The sequence below is a fragment of the Cicer arietinum genome, chromosome 3 (genome assembly GCF_000331145.2).
Source record: "Cicer arietinum cultivar CDC Frontier isolate Library 1 chromosome 3, Cicar.CDCFrontier_v2.0, whole genome shotgun sequence".
Classification (NCBI taxonomy): Eukaryota; Viridiplantae; Streptophyta; class Magnoliopsida; order Fabales; family Fabaceae; genus Cicer; species Cicer arietinum.
Genome location: NC_021162.2, coordinates 66,589,756 through 66,605,907, shown reverse-complemented (window position 1 = coordinate 66,605,907; position 16,152 = coordinate 66,589,756). Strand labels below are relative to the sequence as shown.

The following is a 16,152-nucleotide window of genomic DNA, read 5'->3' as shown; positions in this document are numbered from 1 at the left end:
GACTGTCATACTCAGTCCGAGGATCAGATCTGGCAGCAACATGTGATCTTCCATTTTTGACTTGTTTCAAGTTGCCTTTTGTTAACTTGACTTCTTTATGAATTAAAACGTGGAAGCCCATTAAATGTTCAGACTTTGACCTTTGCACATGTTTGATAGGTTGCTTTCACTTTTGCTGGCCTATCCTCTACATACTAGATCTAGCCATATTCACCTTTTTCTTTTGACCTTTTGACTCTTACTTTTGAATGCTTTGTTTATTCATGTTTGACATTGTCATGCATTTGAATAAACACATTTGTTCTGGTGAGAGATCAGATTGTCCAAATCTGGAGTTTTTCAACTTGCAGCCCATCCTCACGCTTGCAACAATTTTCACCCTCACGTGAGTTTTCCATCCTCAGGCCAAAATCACATTTTCCTTCTTTTTGCCTTAATGATTAATAACCTATTATCTTATATGAATACACTCAAGAACACATGTTAGTCATTAACCACAATCATAATCTCTTAAGTAATTTTGTTATCATTAAAATCATTTGAGAGATTTTGTCTCAACAAGAACTAGGGTTTGTTTTTGAATTGAGAAAGGAGTCTATTGAGAGAGTCTTATTAAATGAGTATCTTAAGTGTCACGTTAACATTTACCTAATATTTTATTAAAAAAGAAAAATAGCAAAAATAATTCACACAAAGTCCACATTTGATCCCTATCCACACTCACGTCACGTGCACAGCGAAATAGGAAAGGCGGCGATGGGATCATCAGAGGATTTTTCGGTGGTAGTATTGGCATCAGATCTCGCCGTCGATGCCCGACCTTTCCTTCTCCATGAACAACAACAGCAGCAGCAAGAAGAAGAGAGTTGGCACGATTGTTCTCAGTACCTCTCCCCCGACGAAGATTTCTCCGACCTCGAACTATTACAATTCATTACTCTCCAAGGCTCCGACAGAAACGGAATTCGTATTCTCCGCATCGTCGGCAAGTACTATCCCGGTACCTCTTCTCTCTCTTTCTTTGTTGATTCTTTTCTATACTCAAACATATACTAGCTAGTAGTTATCAAGTTCATATTGCTATATCGTAGATAAGATTCAGATTACAGTCGTTGTTTCAATAACTATTACTAGAAGCTGCATAATTACTTTGATTCAAAGATTTCAACAGAAGATTGTTACCTTGAACTAAAGTTTTTTTTTAAAAAACTATGAGCCACGGCATCGTATTTTTTTTATGGCTTCGCGACAGCCTTGAGGCTGCATCAGCCACATTTCACTGCGATTCTTTACAATATCAATGGTTGTGATGCGATAATCTGCAATTTAAAACCCTACATTAAACTAATTTTTTGGCATTGACCTTCACCTCTGTTTTTTCTTTCTTTTTCCATTTATGATAAAGTTGCACTAACTCACTAAGAGTTCATTTCACTGAACGAGCGATTGGCTTTAGGAAGGCCTTTTTTTTGCCTCATAATTTCCCATATCCTTTTGTTCAGAGTTGTTGAGGTGAGGCAAACATGGTTTAGAATCACAAATCTGATTTTGATCATTTTGTAGTGTTTGGGTGTTTTCAAGTGTTGAGAATCATGGTTGACAATCAAGAAAGAGAAAAATAATTAAAGAGAGAAATAAAACTTGAAATGATTATGTGAAGAAAATGTTATACAATTAAAGTATGACTCAAAGGACTGAGTTCATGTCTGTCTCTTATAAATCTTTGGGTTCCCATTTTACAGTGTTTAGATCAAACTGCACTACGTTACCATTTTCTCATACTAATATTATATGTAAATTACGTAAGTAAGTCTCACTCATCGTGGCTATTTCTGCCACCCTTCCCTCTCACCACCGCAAGTCTGCTACACCATCACTAAATATTATGTTTGCACATTTCTCTGTTTTTTTTTTCTTACTTGAGGTGTAATGCACTCTGGAAGGGAAAATTTAAAGTAAAGAACAGAACAGACCTTAGTTCAAATAATATAAGAAAGTGACGAGAAAGAAAATATAAACTTCTATCCAAATTATGTCTTTCCGAGAAGCTGTTCTTTATTACTTCTATCACTGAAGTTGTATACCTGCTTTGAAATGATATGCAGCAACAGTTGTGAGTGCAGAGCGGCTGAAGAGGTATGTCTTTCACAAAATATTTAGTGAGTTGCCAGATGGGCCATTTTGCATTGTTTACATGCACAGTACTGTTCAAAAGGAGGATAATTCTCCTGGGATAACCATATTGAGGTGGATTTATGAAGAACTTCCAGCTGATTTTAAGGACAGGCTTCAAACTATGTACTTCATCCACCCTGGGCTTCGTTCCCGGCTAGTCATAGCTACTCTTGGCAGGTTTTTCTTGAGTGGAGGGTAAGTCAGTCATTGTTTTCTTAGCAAAAATGTTTAGGACTGTCTTTTATTTTACAACCTATGTTTAGCAACAGATGAAATGACAAGGCTACAAATTACAATTGTGAACTTTTGTGACTTTGCTTCATCTGATTTTCATCAGTGTAAGTGCTTGATCAAATGTATAATTTTTTATGTTTAATAATTATTAATAGTTTTTGTTCTGTTTGTTTTGTTTTGTGTAGATTATATTGGAAGATCAAGTATGTAAGCCGCCTTCAGTACCTTTGGGATGATATAAAGAAAGGAGAGATTGAGATACCAGAATTCGTACGAAATCATGATGATATTTTGGAGAATAGGCCACTCACTGATTATGGAATTGAACCCGACCCCTTTCACTTGTCTGGGATGCCTTCAGTTGCATACTCATTTGGAAAATATGAAGAGAGATGGGCAGGAAGGGATCATGTCTCTAAGTATGAATATAACTGAAACATATTAGGAGTGCCACTTTTGTACAGAATAGCTAAGATGTTATATATTTGTATTGCATGCACTTATCTGCAAGATTCTCTATCCGTTGAATTAAAAACTTAACTGTATGTGAGTACATGTTTTACATGTCATGAAACATTTATTTAAGTACATTAATCTATGAAAGTTCAGAATGTATGTTATCATTTGACTATGCATCCTTGACCATTCCTTGTTCTCGTACATATACTTGTATGAATTGCTCCCCCAGGTATTAGCTGTATGCCGTGCATGATATCTGATATTAGTGCATGTGGTTTGGCAAGACACTTAAAATGCTTCTTCTTTAGGCTTGTATATGTCACCCGAATGACAGCCTTGTTATTCTTTTTCCTGAAATCAGTCTTTTAATGTTGCCAAAGCCAAAAGATGCTAAGTCTGCAACGGTTACTACAATCCTAATAGCAGAGCAATTTTAGAGCACAGACCCCCTTTTTGTGATGGCTAGTGTTAAGATAAGAAAGAAGGAAAAATTAGTGTCAATTAGGACAATTATTGGGGACGGGTTAGATAAATAAATAGCTGATGTCATGTTTGATGGGTTACTCTATATAATGGATAGTTGGATAATTATTGTAAAAGAAGAAATCCTTGGTGCAGGGGAAATCTTTAGCAGTATAGCTTTTGGAAGGCATTGAATTGGAAGTTCTACCCAAGTTAATGACATGTGTTTTTCTTATATCTCCAATTTTGAGATTGCAACGTTGGGACAAGGTTAGATTTTGGTGGTGGGGTGGGGGTGGTATTGCTAGGATATAACATAAAGGAAAAATATTTATGGTCAGTTAGGACACTTGGTTAATTAGAGGGGATTCATTAGTTAGATAGATAAATAGGGGATGTGCGGTTATGGAAGCTCGTCCTATGCATTGGATAGTTGTTGTGAAAGGAGAAATTCTTCATTATCTGTTGAGGTTCCAACAACACACTTGGTCTCTTTTTTCGTTATATCTTTTATTTCAATTTCTATGGGTTTGTGAGAGCTAGATTGAACAATTAAAAGATTTGGTTTACGGTGTACCATGTAGAATAAATAGGTTCACAACTTTTGCTATTGTTAGTTTTAGGCCTATTAAGCTAAGGTTTGTAAATTAACATTAATACAAACACTAAGAAAAACCACAGATATTGCTGGTTTACACGTCTAAAACCTTTTTAGGGTAAAGATGTCAGTCGCAATCAGCATTCCATAACTTGAGAGTTGAAACTAGCCCATTAATTTTCTATGGTTATTCATGATCTTGTGATGTCTGGATCATATTATTCACTCTGATTTCAGTTTTTCCCTCTAAATCAGAGGCCCGGAGCAATAAAAAAAAACTATAAAGCAGCTAGTTTTATAACAAAAATACGATAATAAGTAAATAGAAGAGTTTATATTACAACAACAAAATTATATTAATTAAAAATATAGTCAGATTCAGTAAGTAATACAGTTCACTCCTGGTCAAAGCCATTAATATGGAAAGCAGCAGTAAAGTAATTGCTAATATGCTAATATGAATCCCTCTCCTGCATGCGATAGTTGTAGTTTAGCAGCATTCTTCGCAAAGCCAGCAGCAGCACAGAGCAAAGAGGCTGCATCATCAATAAAAGATATTAGTGGCTATGCGAATAATTACTCTGACCCAAGTCATTCACTAGTATTCTAGTAAATATATATTGTGGTGTGAGTAGAAGCTTTCAATTAAAGATTTATTGAATATGTGATTGGTTCATTTTTAGCTAAACAGTTATTGTACATATACATTTTTCCTTCAGATGCTTACCATCCCTCAATGAAGCCCCTCTCTCCTTTCTTCTTAGAACTAAAGAACAGCTTTCTTTTTGTGAGGGGATCCTGGCCAGTTGGGTATCCTGAAATGAAATCATGGAACAATGAAAAATGAGTTTTTTATGATATTCAAATTTCAGACTAACTAGGTTGTGTTTGTAGCTTGTGCTTGCATGTTTGTGTTGTGCATGAGAGAGATGCATATAAGGCAACCTGGTGGTGGCTGGTTTCTCTGGGTCTCTGGCTTCTGCATTTTGGAGAATGAAAAAGTGAGTTGTGTAAAGGTGGCTGATTGCACTTGTATCAAGGTATGTGTATGTGCTGAATTATACTGTCATGTTAATCTTCTAGCTCTCAATATATATATATATACACACAACATGGATTGACCCCATATAAAAATAAATATGGGGTAAAGTAGATTTTGCAATGTTTTGCATAATCATAGAATACCCCGTTTCACATTTTCTCTTATGGTTAGTATTCCCTTGTGAATATGCTTTTCTTGAAACTACAGCATAAAAAAGTCATTTTTTTACTAAAAATGAAAAAAAGAATACTTTTATCTTTTGGAGTTCGATTGGCTATTTCATTCACAAGGCTTTTTTTGAACTTAACTTAGCTGAGTGATTATTCTTTTTATACGTTTCTTAAAATGCCACTTTCTACTTAAATTCATTATGTGGAAGCTTTTGTTGAAGCATCTCAATTTTCTCAGTTTTTGGGTTCATACTTAGATTCCTTCTTGAAAAAAAAAGTAGAGAAGCATGTTGATATTAAATTGAAAGGTGACTAGGATTTTTCATCTAATAAATTAGGAAGCAAAATAAAACAGCACATTGTATTATTCTTCTTTTTGTTACCGTGAATTTGGATCCTTTGCTTAACCCAAGTGACAGCAAAAAGCAGTCACAGAAGAATAAAGGTACCAAAAACAAGGGCCTAATAGAGAGATATTGGTTTAATTTGTCAAACAATTCATACTTATTATTTGAGTATCAAACCCACTTTGATGGGTAATCAACTCTTCTGAAGAATATATTCCACACATCTGTTGAGAATAATTTTTACTTTTATAATAGAATTTTCCTTGGGTATAATAAGATAATAATTAAGCCAAGGTGTTTGGATTAAATTGGTGGAGCTGTTTTGTGGAGGGGCCAATTCAGATGGAACAGATATTAGCACAATGTAACACTATCTGCAGTGAAGATTTTAATGCACACGTCCACAAATCCATTTCCTACAAATTTCATGCTATGTTGGACTATATGATCCTGCTCTTAGTCTAATTATATGACACCTGAAACTGACATAATTGTGATATTAGCAAAAGTGAGATAGGCCCAACTGAAACTGTAGGACATATAATTTATGGTAATAAATTAATAGTAATAATAAATTTGATATTTAATTTCGAAAGTTTTAGTCATTTTAAAAAAAAAAATGAAAGTTTCGAAATTTCTGAATTTTTCGAAATGGAATTACTTCGAATGTTTGAAATTTTCGAAGTATATGTGCATTGAAAGTTTCAAATTCATCCAAACTTTCGAAGTTTTCTGGAAAAAATACACTTCGAAAATTTCATATTCATCCAAAGTTTCGAAATTTTTATAATATTTCATTTTGAAAGTTTGGTATTTTTCAAAAGTTTTGAAATTAGTAATTTTTTCTGCATAATTACATTTCGAAAGTTTCCAATTTTACAAAACATTCGAAAGTTGGGGTGGAAAACTGAAATGGAAATTTTTTCCATAATTTTATATAAATTAAATAAGGGTAAAATAGTCTTTAAAAAAATTAGAGGGGTGCGTGGTACAAAACCTAAATATTAATCATTTGAGTCGATTTTATGAAATTGAGATAGACCCAACTGAAACCGTAAGACATGACTACAAATATTAATCATTTGAGGGGAGTAGGATGACATGGTAGCTTCTTCATGCTAATTAGATTTCAAGCATTAATAGTACTCAATATTATATGGTGCAGAAGAGGATGTGGTTGATTTAGAAGTGAGCAAGATTCATGCTAGTAGCTATGATCAAGTACAGCGAAACGAGAAAAATAAGCAGAGAGTGCTTGATTTTAATAAATAATCCATTCAAAAAGAAAAATAAATCAATTGAAATGTTAATGTATTTATCTAAATTTTTAAATTTGATACGTCAACTTTTCAAATATCTATTTTGCTTATATTTCATTTATGAAAGAATAAGTTAAGTTTTAAGTTTCATCTTATACATCAAACCCGGTTCAATTTGAATATGCACTTTCTAAAAATTTGATGAAATGCAATCGAAATACTTTTAGATGGGATCAAAAGTTAAAAAAAAAAAAAAAAAAAAAAAAAAAAAAAAAAAGGGTCACATCAGAGTAATTGGAAAAACTGGAGGTGTTACTAGCACTGCCCAGCAAACCATCCATAAGCCCTTGAATATTCTAGCGGCTCTTGTATACTGGCCTGGCCAGTTTTGAATATTTATCCTCCTACTTCATTTATTCTAAAAGTTATCTAAATTTTATTCTTTTTTTTTTACCAATTTTAACCCTCATAGGATTATCAATTTGGATGAATTTTTTTCCAGATTTTTTACACCTTTGACTTAGATCAGTAGTGTAAAAAATTATTAAATTAACATTTTACATTTTTAGATTGATCAATTTAAAAATGGTATAATTCATAAAAATTACAAGTTAATATTTACACCTCTAAATTCAATTTAGACCAACTCCGTCTGAATTAGTTAATCCAAAGAGGATTAAAATAAGAAGAAAATAAAATAAAAATTGGGGGGAGTTTTTAGAATGTAAGGGGGTGGGAGGAGAAACTCCCTTTTGTTTTACTTGTTTTTTATTCACTATTGTATTTTTGTATTGCAATTGGGCTCAGAGAAAGCAAAATGTGGGCAATAAATAAGTGAGCCGAATATCCTAGTGTATTATTTTAGTGTTTTCCTCTTTTTAACAACACAAAAATAAAATAAGAATCCAATTAAGGAAGACAAATATCGAATCCAATTGTTTATATGCTCGGGAGGAAATTGGCTGATGACAGTAAATTCTGAATCATCAAAATAAAAAATATGTAATGTCAATTTCTGTTAATAACATTGGATGAAAACAAATATAAATATTTTGTATTTGTAATTGTAAGTAAAATTTTCTCTACTTTCGACTAAACATCATCCCATCACACTAAATTTTTATTATAAAAAATAAAAACTTCCTTCCATTGATAAGTATAACCTCTTTTCGTTTTACAAGCTAAGGCTATTTCTCCAAATTGTTTCCCTCTTTAACGAGACAGAAGAGTTATTCTTTTACCTTTTGGATATTAGGGCTTTCGATGTATAGCACAACACGGGCATGTCGATGAGTAGTCATCACTTTCCTTATTTTCATATCCATATATTGGTAAGCAAGCTCATCTTAAGTTTTGTTAATTGTATAAAGTGTATCCACGAAATTTGCTCATTAATAATTTTTACCTAAGAACTTGCCAACTTTAATATAGTCTTTTCTCTCCATCATATTTTTTTTCATGCACAGGATTGAAACCTAAGACTTTAAACTGACAAAATGTTGGTGTTTTGGTAATTAAGAAAATTAAAAGTAATATTTAAAAAACAAAACTGTTCCTTTGGTCCTATATACAAATGAAATTGATTATTTTTGTTTTTATTTTGAGATACAGAGTATATATAAAAAAATATATATATTCAAGTTTCTATCGTAAGCATATATACTTATACTGTGCAATATTTCATTGAAGTGACTCATGACTTTTAGTTAAATTTTCTCTTTCAACTAATATTTTTTCATTGACAAGATTTGGATTTAATATTTTGTTTAAGAGATTCAAAACTCAGTTCAACTCAAACCAATGCAGTTAATTATAATTTATATAAGACGTAAATGTTAGATATGCAAGGCAGTATTTTTTTTTTTTATAAATATTAAGAGGTTTGTAGGACAATGATATTAAAGAAATTTGGTACTTTTATTTACTAGAAAGAAGCATGCAGCTAAGACCCCGGGCTATGTATAAAAACCTTCAAGCATGAAATTAATATTATAGAGTATCCCCTAGAATCTTCCCTAACCAACATCCACTGAATTTAGACAGAACCATATAGTAATAATTAAGGAAATGATTAACAATATAATAGGCTTTCAGCTATAAGTTTATATTTTATTTTTGTCTAAGGAGACCTAAAAAAGGCAAGGGGGACAAGAAGAGGATTATATGGAAGGTGATAGTGCCAATTTTTTAACTTGACATATGTGGTCACACTCATTGTTGCATTCATGCAAGACAACCATTCAAATTGTCCACAACCACATGATTTTTATTAGAATAATAAATAATTAAAGCCCAAAACAAATTGCCAATGAATTGCTCCAAAAGCCTACAATAATAATCTACATAATGTTAGAAAGAAAAATCCATAATATATATATTAGGTGGAAACAGAAGAAAATGGACAGCGCATATATACACAATATACTTATAGACATATCCAAACAAACCATTAGAAAAAAAAATCAACATATTTTTCATTGATGGAGTTTGTTTTCTCTTCAAATTGATTAATTAAAAGTTTAGATTTTCAATTGTTAAATTGTAAAATCTCACTATTTTAATCTCACTAAAAAAATGAAAAATCTTATAAAAAATTTCATATATTATTACTCACTACCAAACATTATTATTAAATTTTAATATTTTTGAGATGATCTACGCTTGAAGACAGAATTTTTATATATCGTATAAATTTATTAGCGATACTTATCACTTATAAAAAGAAAAAAAGAAAATAACCTTTCATAATCACATAAAAGAGGATAATAGTTATAAAAATAAAAATAATTGATGGTTAAGAGTTGAAAAAGTGGGAGGTGGGACAAGATGAATTGAAATAATAAAAGGAACACAATAATAGGCCGTGATATTAGCTTCGGATCAGTAAATACAAATTAAAGAGTTGACAGGTGAAGGATGATTTCTCAAAATAAAATATTGACCTATGTCTCCTCCATGCATTCTTCCTTTCATTCCAAAGAAGAAAAACAAATATTTAAATTATAAAAAAATTCAACTGATAATTAGATTCTCCTTGTCCCTTATCCCATTCTCCTATGAAACCGCACTTCAAATGGTGACCATTTGATATGCCTAAAATTTGTATGTGATCTGCTACTCCTTACATTCATATTTGTCTCACCAAAGTGTCTATTAGCTGTAAAATCATAAAAAAAAAAACAAATCAACTTTGATATAGCATAGTATGCTTATTCTAACTTCAAATTAAACAAAAAAAAAAAAAAAAAAAAAAAAAAAAAATGCAGCAAGGACTATCAGTGATTAGTTACCACTATATATCATCTGACAAAAAAAAAAAAGTTTTTTTTTTATGCTCCACCAAAAACTCATCCAGTACTTTCCATGATGAAGCACTTAATTTTCTTCAACAACAAAACAAACCTACTTCTCCTTCATCCATTGCAATTGAAATAACTTTCGAAATTATATTATATTAATTAGTGATATGATCTGTTTGAAAATATTAATTTTTAGGTAGCTTACTCTTACAAGTAATTAAATTAATTAGTAGTCATGAGAGTGATGATGATGATGATACATGGAGGAGTTGATAGCTTCCCTTTGACTATTATGGTTGTTATCATCATCACCAGAATCCATCCTCGAACTGATTTGATTAGCACCAAGGTTAAGATAAACCAACCTTGAATCCAAGTTAAGGTTATTATTAATATTGTTGTTGTGGCTATGATCTTCATTCATATGAGGATACATAGTTGTTCCTGAAGAAGAAGTTGCATTATTGTTGTTAGCATTATTATTCCCATCTTCTCTTGACATAACAAGTGCTGCAGATTGAACAAGCTCCAAACACAACCTTAGTTTGTTTGGTTCTATGTGAGTTAATCCAGGGACAGCACCTTTGAACAGAAAATCTGAAGTTAGGGTTCTTAGAATATCCAATGGCGTAACACCATCAACCGTTCTTACATTCGGGTCGGCATGGTGGTCAAGAAGCACGGCAACCATGTCCGGGGACACCATCTCGGCGGCAATGTGGAGCGGAGTTTTACCGGTTGGACCAGCCGGGAAGTTCACATCGGCTGCACCGAGTTCCAATAAAGCTTTGACCACTTCTCTACTACAATTCTCTACGGCATAAGGTAATGCTAATGCTTCGTCGAGATTAAGGCCTTCTCCCATTACCATGAGTTTGACGAGTTCGACATCCGAGGAGTCGAGGGCTCGTCTCATTCGGCGGATTTTTTGGTCTTCTAGGTCGGCTGCGGCAGTGAGGTCGTGGGGGTGACGACGATGGTGTGCATTTAAAGAGCGACGTGATAAAGAGGATTTCATACGAAGCTCTTCTATTTTGGCTATGATGTCAATAGGGAGGTGTTTTGCTAGTACTTCTGGAGGTAGGCCTGATTTTGCTACCAGGTGGGAACATGTGCTCCATAATTGCTGCATGTCTTGTTTTCTTGATGCTAGTAACACTTTCATTACATCTTCAATTGAAGCTTTTTCTACCATGTTAGCTAGTTGTTTCTATTGTCACAAACAAAATATAGTGAGTAACAGATATATTAATAGTAGGGTTGATGCACTTTCAATTGCTGTCCCTCGTCTTGTATAAATGTCAAACATCATAGTTCAGATTGCAATTGCATACATTATTTTTTAAATCTTTATTTCATGTAAGGAGAAAAAGTATGAGATATTTTTAAAAATCTTAATTTCATGCAAGGGAATAAAAAGGAAGAGCAGAAAATGGATGGGATGTTTTGATAAATGAAAGAGAGAGAGTTAGAATGAATATATTGTTATGTTTAACACCAAATGAGGAAAGTTAGTGTGTTTGAGAAAGATTTGGTGCACTCACTAAGTGGAAATCGAAGACAAGACTGAAAATATTTATGATCTAAATTTAGAAACTCTAGAGTGTGCATCGTTGTGGGTGGAAGAACACCAAATCGAGAAAACTGTCATGTCTGTTTTTACTCTAATTTTCAATACACGATTAAATCAAAGTTTTAATCCACGAAACATACACTCATTTTGTTTTTCTACATTCTATTTCTATCTCTTTTAGGCTACTCTCTTTATTACTTTATATCACAAAAATTATCATAATTAAATAAAATAAAAAATAAACTCTCATATGTGCTGATCCGAGTAAAAAAATAATGAAAGAAATTAATGTGAGATTAGTGTATCTGTGTTTACGGTGATAAATAAATAATTAATGAAGTGGAAGCAACAAGTGAATGTGAAGTGGAAGATGAGATTTAGACAGCAGAAATAAATGAGAAACAAAAAAACAAAAACACAGTTCAGTTCCTGACAAGAGACGACACTAGAATAGAAGAAGAACAAACAAAGTTCCTCTATTGAACGATTTGATAGACCAAAATTCCGATCAAGACCAAAATTTGATTCTAACCAACTTGATAAAAAATAAAAATGAAAAAAAGTAATTCCCAGCTCCCAAAAAGAAGTATGAATTGTGGAAAAGAAAACATATGAGTGGTGAGAGAAATGAGAAATCGAGAAACATAAGAAAGAAAAAAAGAGAAAGATGATGGTGATAGTCGAGTTGAAGAAAAACCTGAGTGAGCAATGCGAGCTGTTCAACACCAAAATATCTAGCGGCGGAGAGAGTATCAAGAGCAAGATCAACGGCTGATGTACAATGCGTATGCCAACAAGCACGTTCACCACAATTAGGCCTAGCTTCATGTTTCTGAGGCACAATACAAACTTGTCCACTATAGAGAAACTGAAGCATCAACAAGAAAACTTCATAACCTACCGAGTTAACAGGTATAACACCCGACCTGGTTGATCCAACCGAGTTAACTCTGTTTCCTGATGATGGGTCTAGTACTCCTGAGGCTGGCTCTGGCCCACAAAAGAATTTCCTGAAGAACATACTTCTTGCTGCTAATATGCATCTATGCGCGTGTACTAAACGCCCTTCCACGCTGAATACCACGTCGCTGAAGGCTTGTCCATTTATTAGAAGGTTTAAGTAATCTAAAGACAGAGATCTTAGTGACTCTTCCATTGACATCTTTTAGGGTTGATGCTTCTTATTATTATTATTATTATTATTCAATCAAAAGAGAGAGAGATGTTTGGGTTCATATGTTTTTGTTGATGATGATGGAAAGGTTACTGTGATAGCTTTTCTAAGATTCTTATATGGAGAGGGAAGGGTATACTTGTGGGGATTGCAAATTTTGATTGATAGATATTTTCAAGAGAGAGAAAGAAAGAGGTTGAAATTTGGGTGGCTGTTCTGGGCGGCTAGGGGGTTTAAAAATAATTTTAATTATTACTAAATCTTTATTTCTTCTGTTCTTTTTGTATGCTTTTTGTTTGTATTTGTGTCAAAATACACCTCCTTCATTTCTACAATTTCAAACCTTATTATACAAGAGCAGGATTCAAAGTTAGATATGTGTGGGGTCATGAGTTATCATTATATGCTTATTCATACTATTATCATTACTGTATGTTTCAAAATTATTTTAAATTTTCATAGTAATAAACAATTTTATTTTCAAATGTAAATTAATAATAGTCTTCATCTTTATTAATTTTATAAAAGAAACTAAATATATCTTTTAAATTTTAATTTGTCAACATCTTGACAGTAAAGATGTGATGAACTATTAAATTATGCTTATAAAAAATGTCATATTATTTATACAATAATTTAAAAATGATTTTTTTTAAGAAAATAATAATTAAATTTACCGCATAGATCACTTATACATATTTTAGAAAATGTAAAAAAAAAAAAATAACAAAGCACACATTTATTAGTTTCATAAAATTAAAAGGTTGACGGGATATATTTTGGCAAACTTACATTTCTAACACTAACCTTTAATTACTTTTATTTTTTTGTGAATACTGTTACTAATTCTTCCTTTTGTCTTCATTATAACACTTGTTTTAAACATAAGGTAGGCAAAGAAAGATGCAGCGCACGTACGTGACAAGACCAGTGCTGCTAAAAGTACTATAGATTAAATCACACATAGATTTACTTATGGATTACTCCATCTATTTCATATTTACAAGTGCTACTTTGAATTTTTTACATGAATTAAGAAAAAGTACTAAATAAATAAACAACATAACCATTTTATGAAAATAATGTAATTATTAATTTAGTTCTTTTTAACAATTAATTTAGGTTTTAATTAATGTTATACACATATAATGAAATACAATATATAACTTAATGTTACGTAATATTATTATTTTTTATCTATTTTATAATTAAATTTCACATCAACATGTATATATTTTTAAAAATTAGTTTATATTATTGTTGATTTGGTTAAAGTGAATATATGTCCGATCAAAATCAAAGAGATATAACATTTATAAAATGAGATAAATTTAAAGGGTTCATATTATTATATGTTTGAAAATAAAAGGTCATGTTTGTTGAATTTTAAAATTTAAGAATTAAAATTACATTTTACGGTAATTTTACTTTAAACCTAGGAAGTCAGCATATATATTTTCAATTGAGTAAAAGTATGTTAGATGAGGAAAGAAGTCTCTCATGATATTACCGAACTAGGTACAATTCTTGTTAAATGTAGAATATTTTAAAATATTATTTATAACAATTTTTATGTGAAGTTTGTTAAGAGATAAATTAATATGTTGTTTTTATTTTTAATGTCCATTTTCTTATTTTTATTGATATTGAATCTTGTTTCGATTTTCCTATTTTAAATGAGTTAAAAAAGATGGAGTAACACCTAGTGAGTTGCTATATATCGGTGAACATTTTATAAAATTGGATAGTGCATGTTGTTTTGGCCCATGTGATTATAGTATTGGAATGTGGTGGTCGAGCCTGTTTTTTGTTTTTATTGAAATTAAAATGCGAAAAAGAAGAAGACGATGAATTTAGTTGAATTAATTAAAATAAAATAAAAAAGAAAGCATGTGAAGAAGAGAAAATCCAATGGATTGACAGCACAACCCACTGACTGACGGTCTTATGATTTCAAAGACTCCATCCAGACTTGACATTTGAATTGTCTTTTCAAAATCTCTCTCTCTCTCTCTCTTCAGACTGAATACACGGTTGGAACTGCATTTCAATTTTTAGCAGCTTTTACTTTTGCATACGTACTACTACTACTACTTAGTTCATGATCAAGTATTTTAACCACGCACATAAAAACATTATCGACAAATCATTCATCATTAAGATTTAATTAGAATTCACCTTTTGAAAGAAGAAATTTGTTTTAACTTTTTTAAACAGAAAATATCAAACTAACGCTTCATATAGTCATACTACGGCTTCGTGTCGGAGGGAGTAAGTATTTTCAATTTTCTATTTTTTACTAGTTCTTTAAGTCTGCCACGTAAGCAATATCAAATATATGTTTTATTTTTTGTGAGAACCACTCACTGTCGATTTCTTCTGACAGGTTTCATGCTCGATGTTTTTTTTTTTTTTTTGTTTATTATAGTTAAACAAATTATGCATCTTCCTTAATTTTCTACTTTATCATTGACAATTGACAGAGACAGATACATAACATAACAAACTTGAAAGTGGAAAGAACAGATCGAGGGGGTTTAATTGGTGGTCAAGTATTGGAAAATTTTGCACAGTGCAACGCTCAAAGCGTGACAAATGAAAATGATGCAAGGTTCTAATTTTAAGGTTGAGTGTACCACATTAGACGCATCTTGTGTCTGCTTTACCAAAACCAACATAAGTTCGACCACATGGCCTAATTTCCTCTTTATATATTAGCCAAAATAAATATATTATACAAATAAAAGAACCAAAGAGATACTCCTATCATAGGCGTATCGTGAATAACAAAATTTGGTTTTAGCTTATAAAAATCTATACCACGTTTTCAATTTAATTTACTTTACTAAATAGTTTTTACTTTTAATTATATTTAAGTATGTGGTTTAAGGTTTTTACATGCATATTACAAAGTATAATAATTAGAAGAAAAAATATATTATTTTATTAAATTATACATCTTGACTATTAATAGGTATTTTACTATTATTAATATAAAATATAATAATATTTTAGAAGTTATATATATATATATAGTAATTATTAAATTTTAATATGAAAACAAAAATAATTAAAATTGTATTAAAAATTATAAATAATATTTATTAAAATAATTTTTTTTATTAAAGTATATTACTTAGCGGATGTATTTTTATAAGGATCAAAATTGAAATATTATAAACATGTAAGAGACCAAAATATTAAACTAGTAATTGTGCTGCACTAAAGTGCTATACATAATACATGGCCTAGTTCTTCTTCACGTGCGTGCTTCAATCATGCTCATGACATTGAAATTTTGATGGTTCCTTTCATTCGTTGATTGTGGTTGTGTTCAATAGATCCACGATTTATAACTCT

The 16,152-nt window shown here is 31.4% G+C and overlaps 3 protein-coding genes across 3 annotated transcripts; 1 reads left to right on the top strand and 2 right to left on the bottom strand.

Annotated features, from left to right (window-relative positions):
* The first annotated feature begins 651 nt into the window (after positions 1 to 651).
* LOC101507366 (uncharacterized) lies at positions 652 to 3,032 on the top strand. Its single transcript, XM_004493353.4, has 3 exons — positions 652 to 1,000; positions 2,106 to 2,370; positions 2,595 to 3,032. The coding sequence occupies exons 1-3, from the start codon at positions 757 to 759 to the stop codon at positions 2,842 to 2,844; spliced, it is 759 nt and encodes a 252-aa protein (XP_004493410.1). The 5' UTR covers positions 652 to 756; the 3' UTR covers positions 2,845 to 3,032.
* Positions 3,033 to 4,267: 1,235 nt separating this feature from the next.
* LOC112935916 (uncharacterized) lies at positions 4,268 to 4,993 on the bottom strand. Its single transcript, NM_001365160.1, has 3 exons — positions 4,874 to 4,993; positions 4,656 to 4,743; positions 4,268 to 4,464 (listed from the first exon to the last, which is right to left on the bottom strand). Exons 1-3 carry the CDS (start codon positions 4,911 to 4,913, stop codon positions 4,419 to 4,421), a joined length of 174 nt encoding a protein of 57 aa, NP_001352089.1. The 5' UTR covers positions 4,914 to 4,993; the 3' UTR covers positions 4,268 to 4,418.
* Positions 4,994 to 10,166: 5,173 nt separating this feature from the next.
* On the bottom strand, positions 10,167 to 12,924 carry LOC101506717 (BTB/POZ domain and ankyrin repeat-containing protein COCH-like). Its single transcript, XM_004493351.4, has 2 exons — positions 12,316 to 12,924; positions 10,167 to 11,255 (listed from the first exon to the last, which is right to left on the bottom strand). The coding sequence occupies exons 1-2, from the start codon at positions 12,778 to 12,780 to the stop codon at positions 10,272 to 10,274; spliced, it is 1,449 nt and encodes a 482-aa protein (XP_004493408.1). The 5' UTR covers positions 12,781 to 12,924; the 3' UTR covers positions 10,167 to 10,271.
* Between the last annotated feature and the right edge of the window lie 3,228 nt (positions 12,925 to 16,152).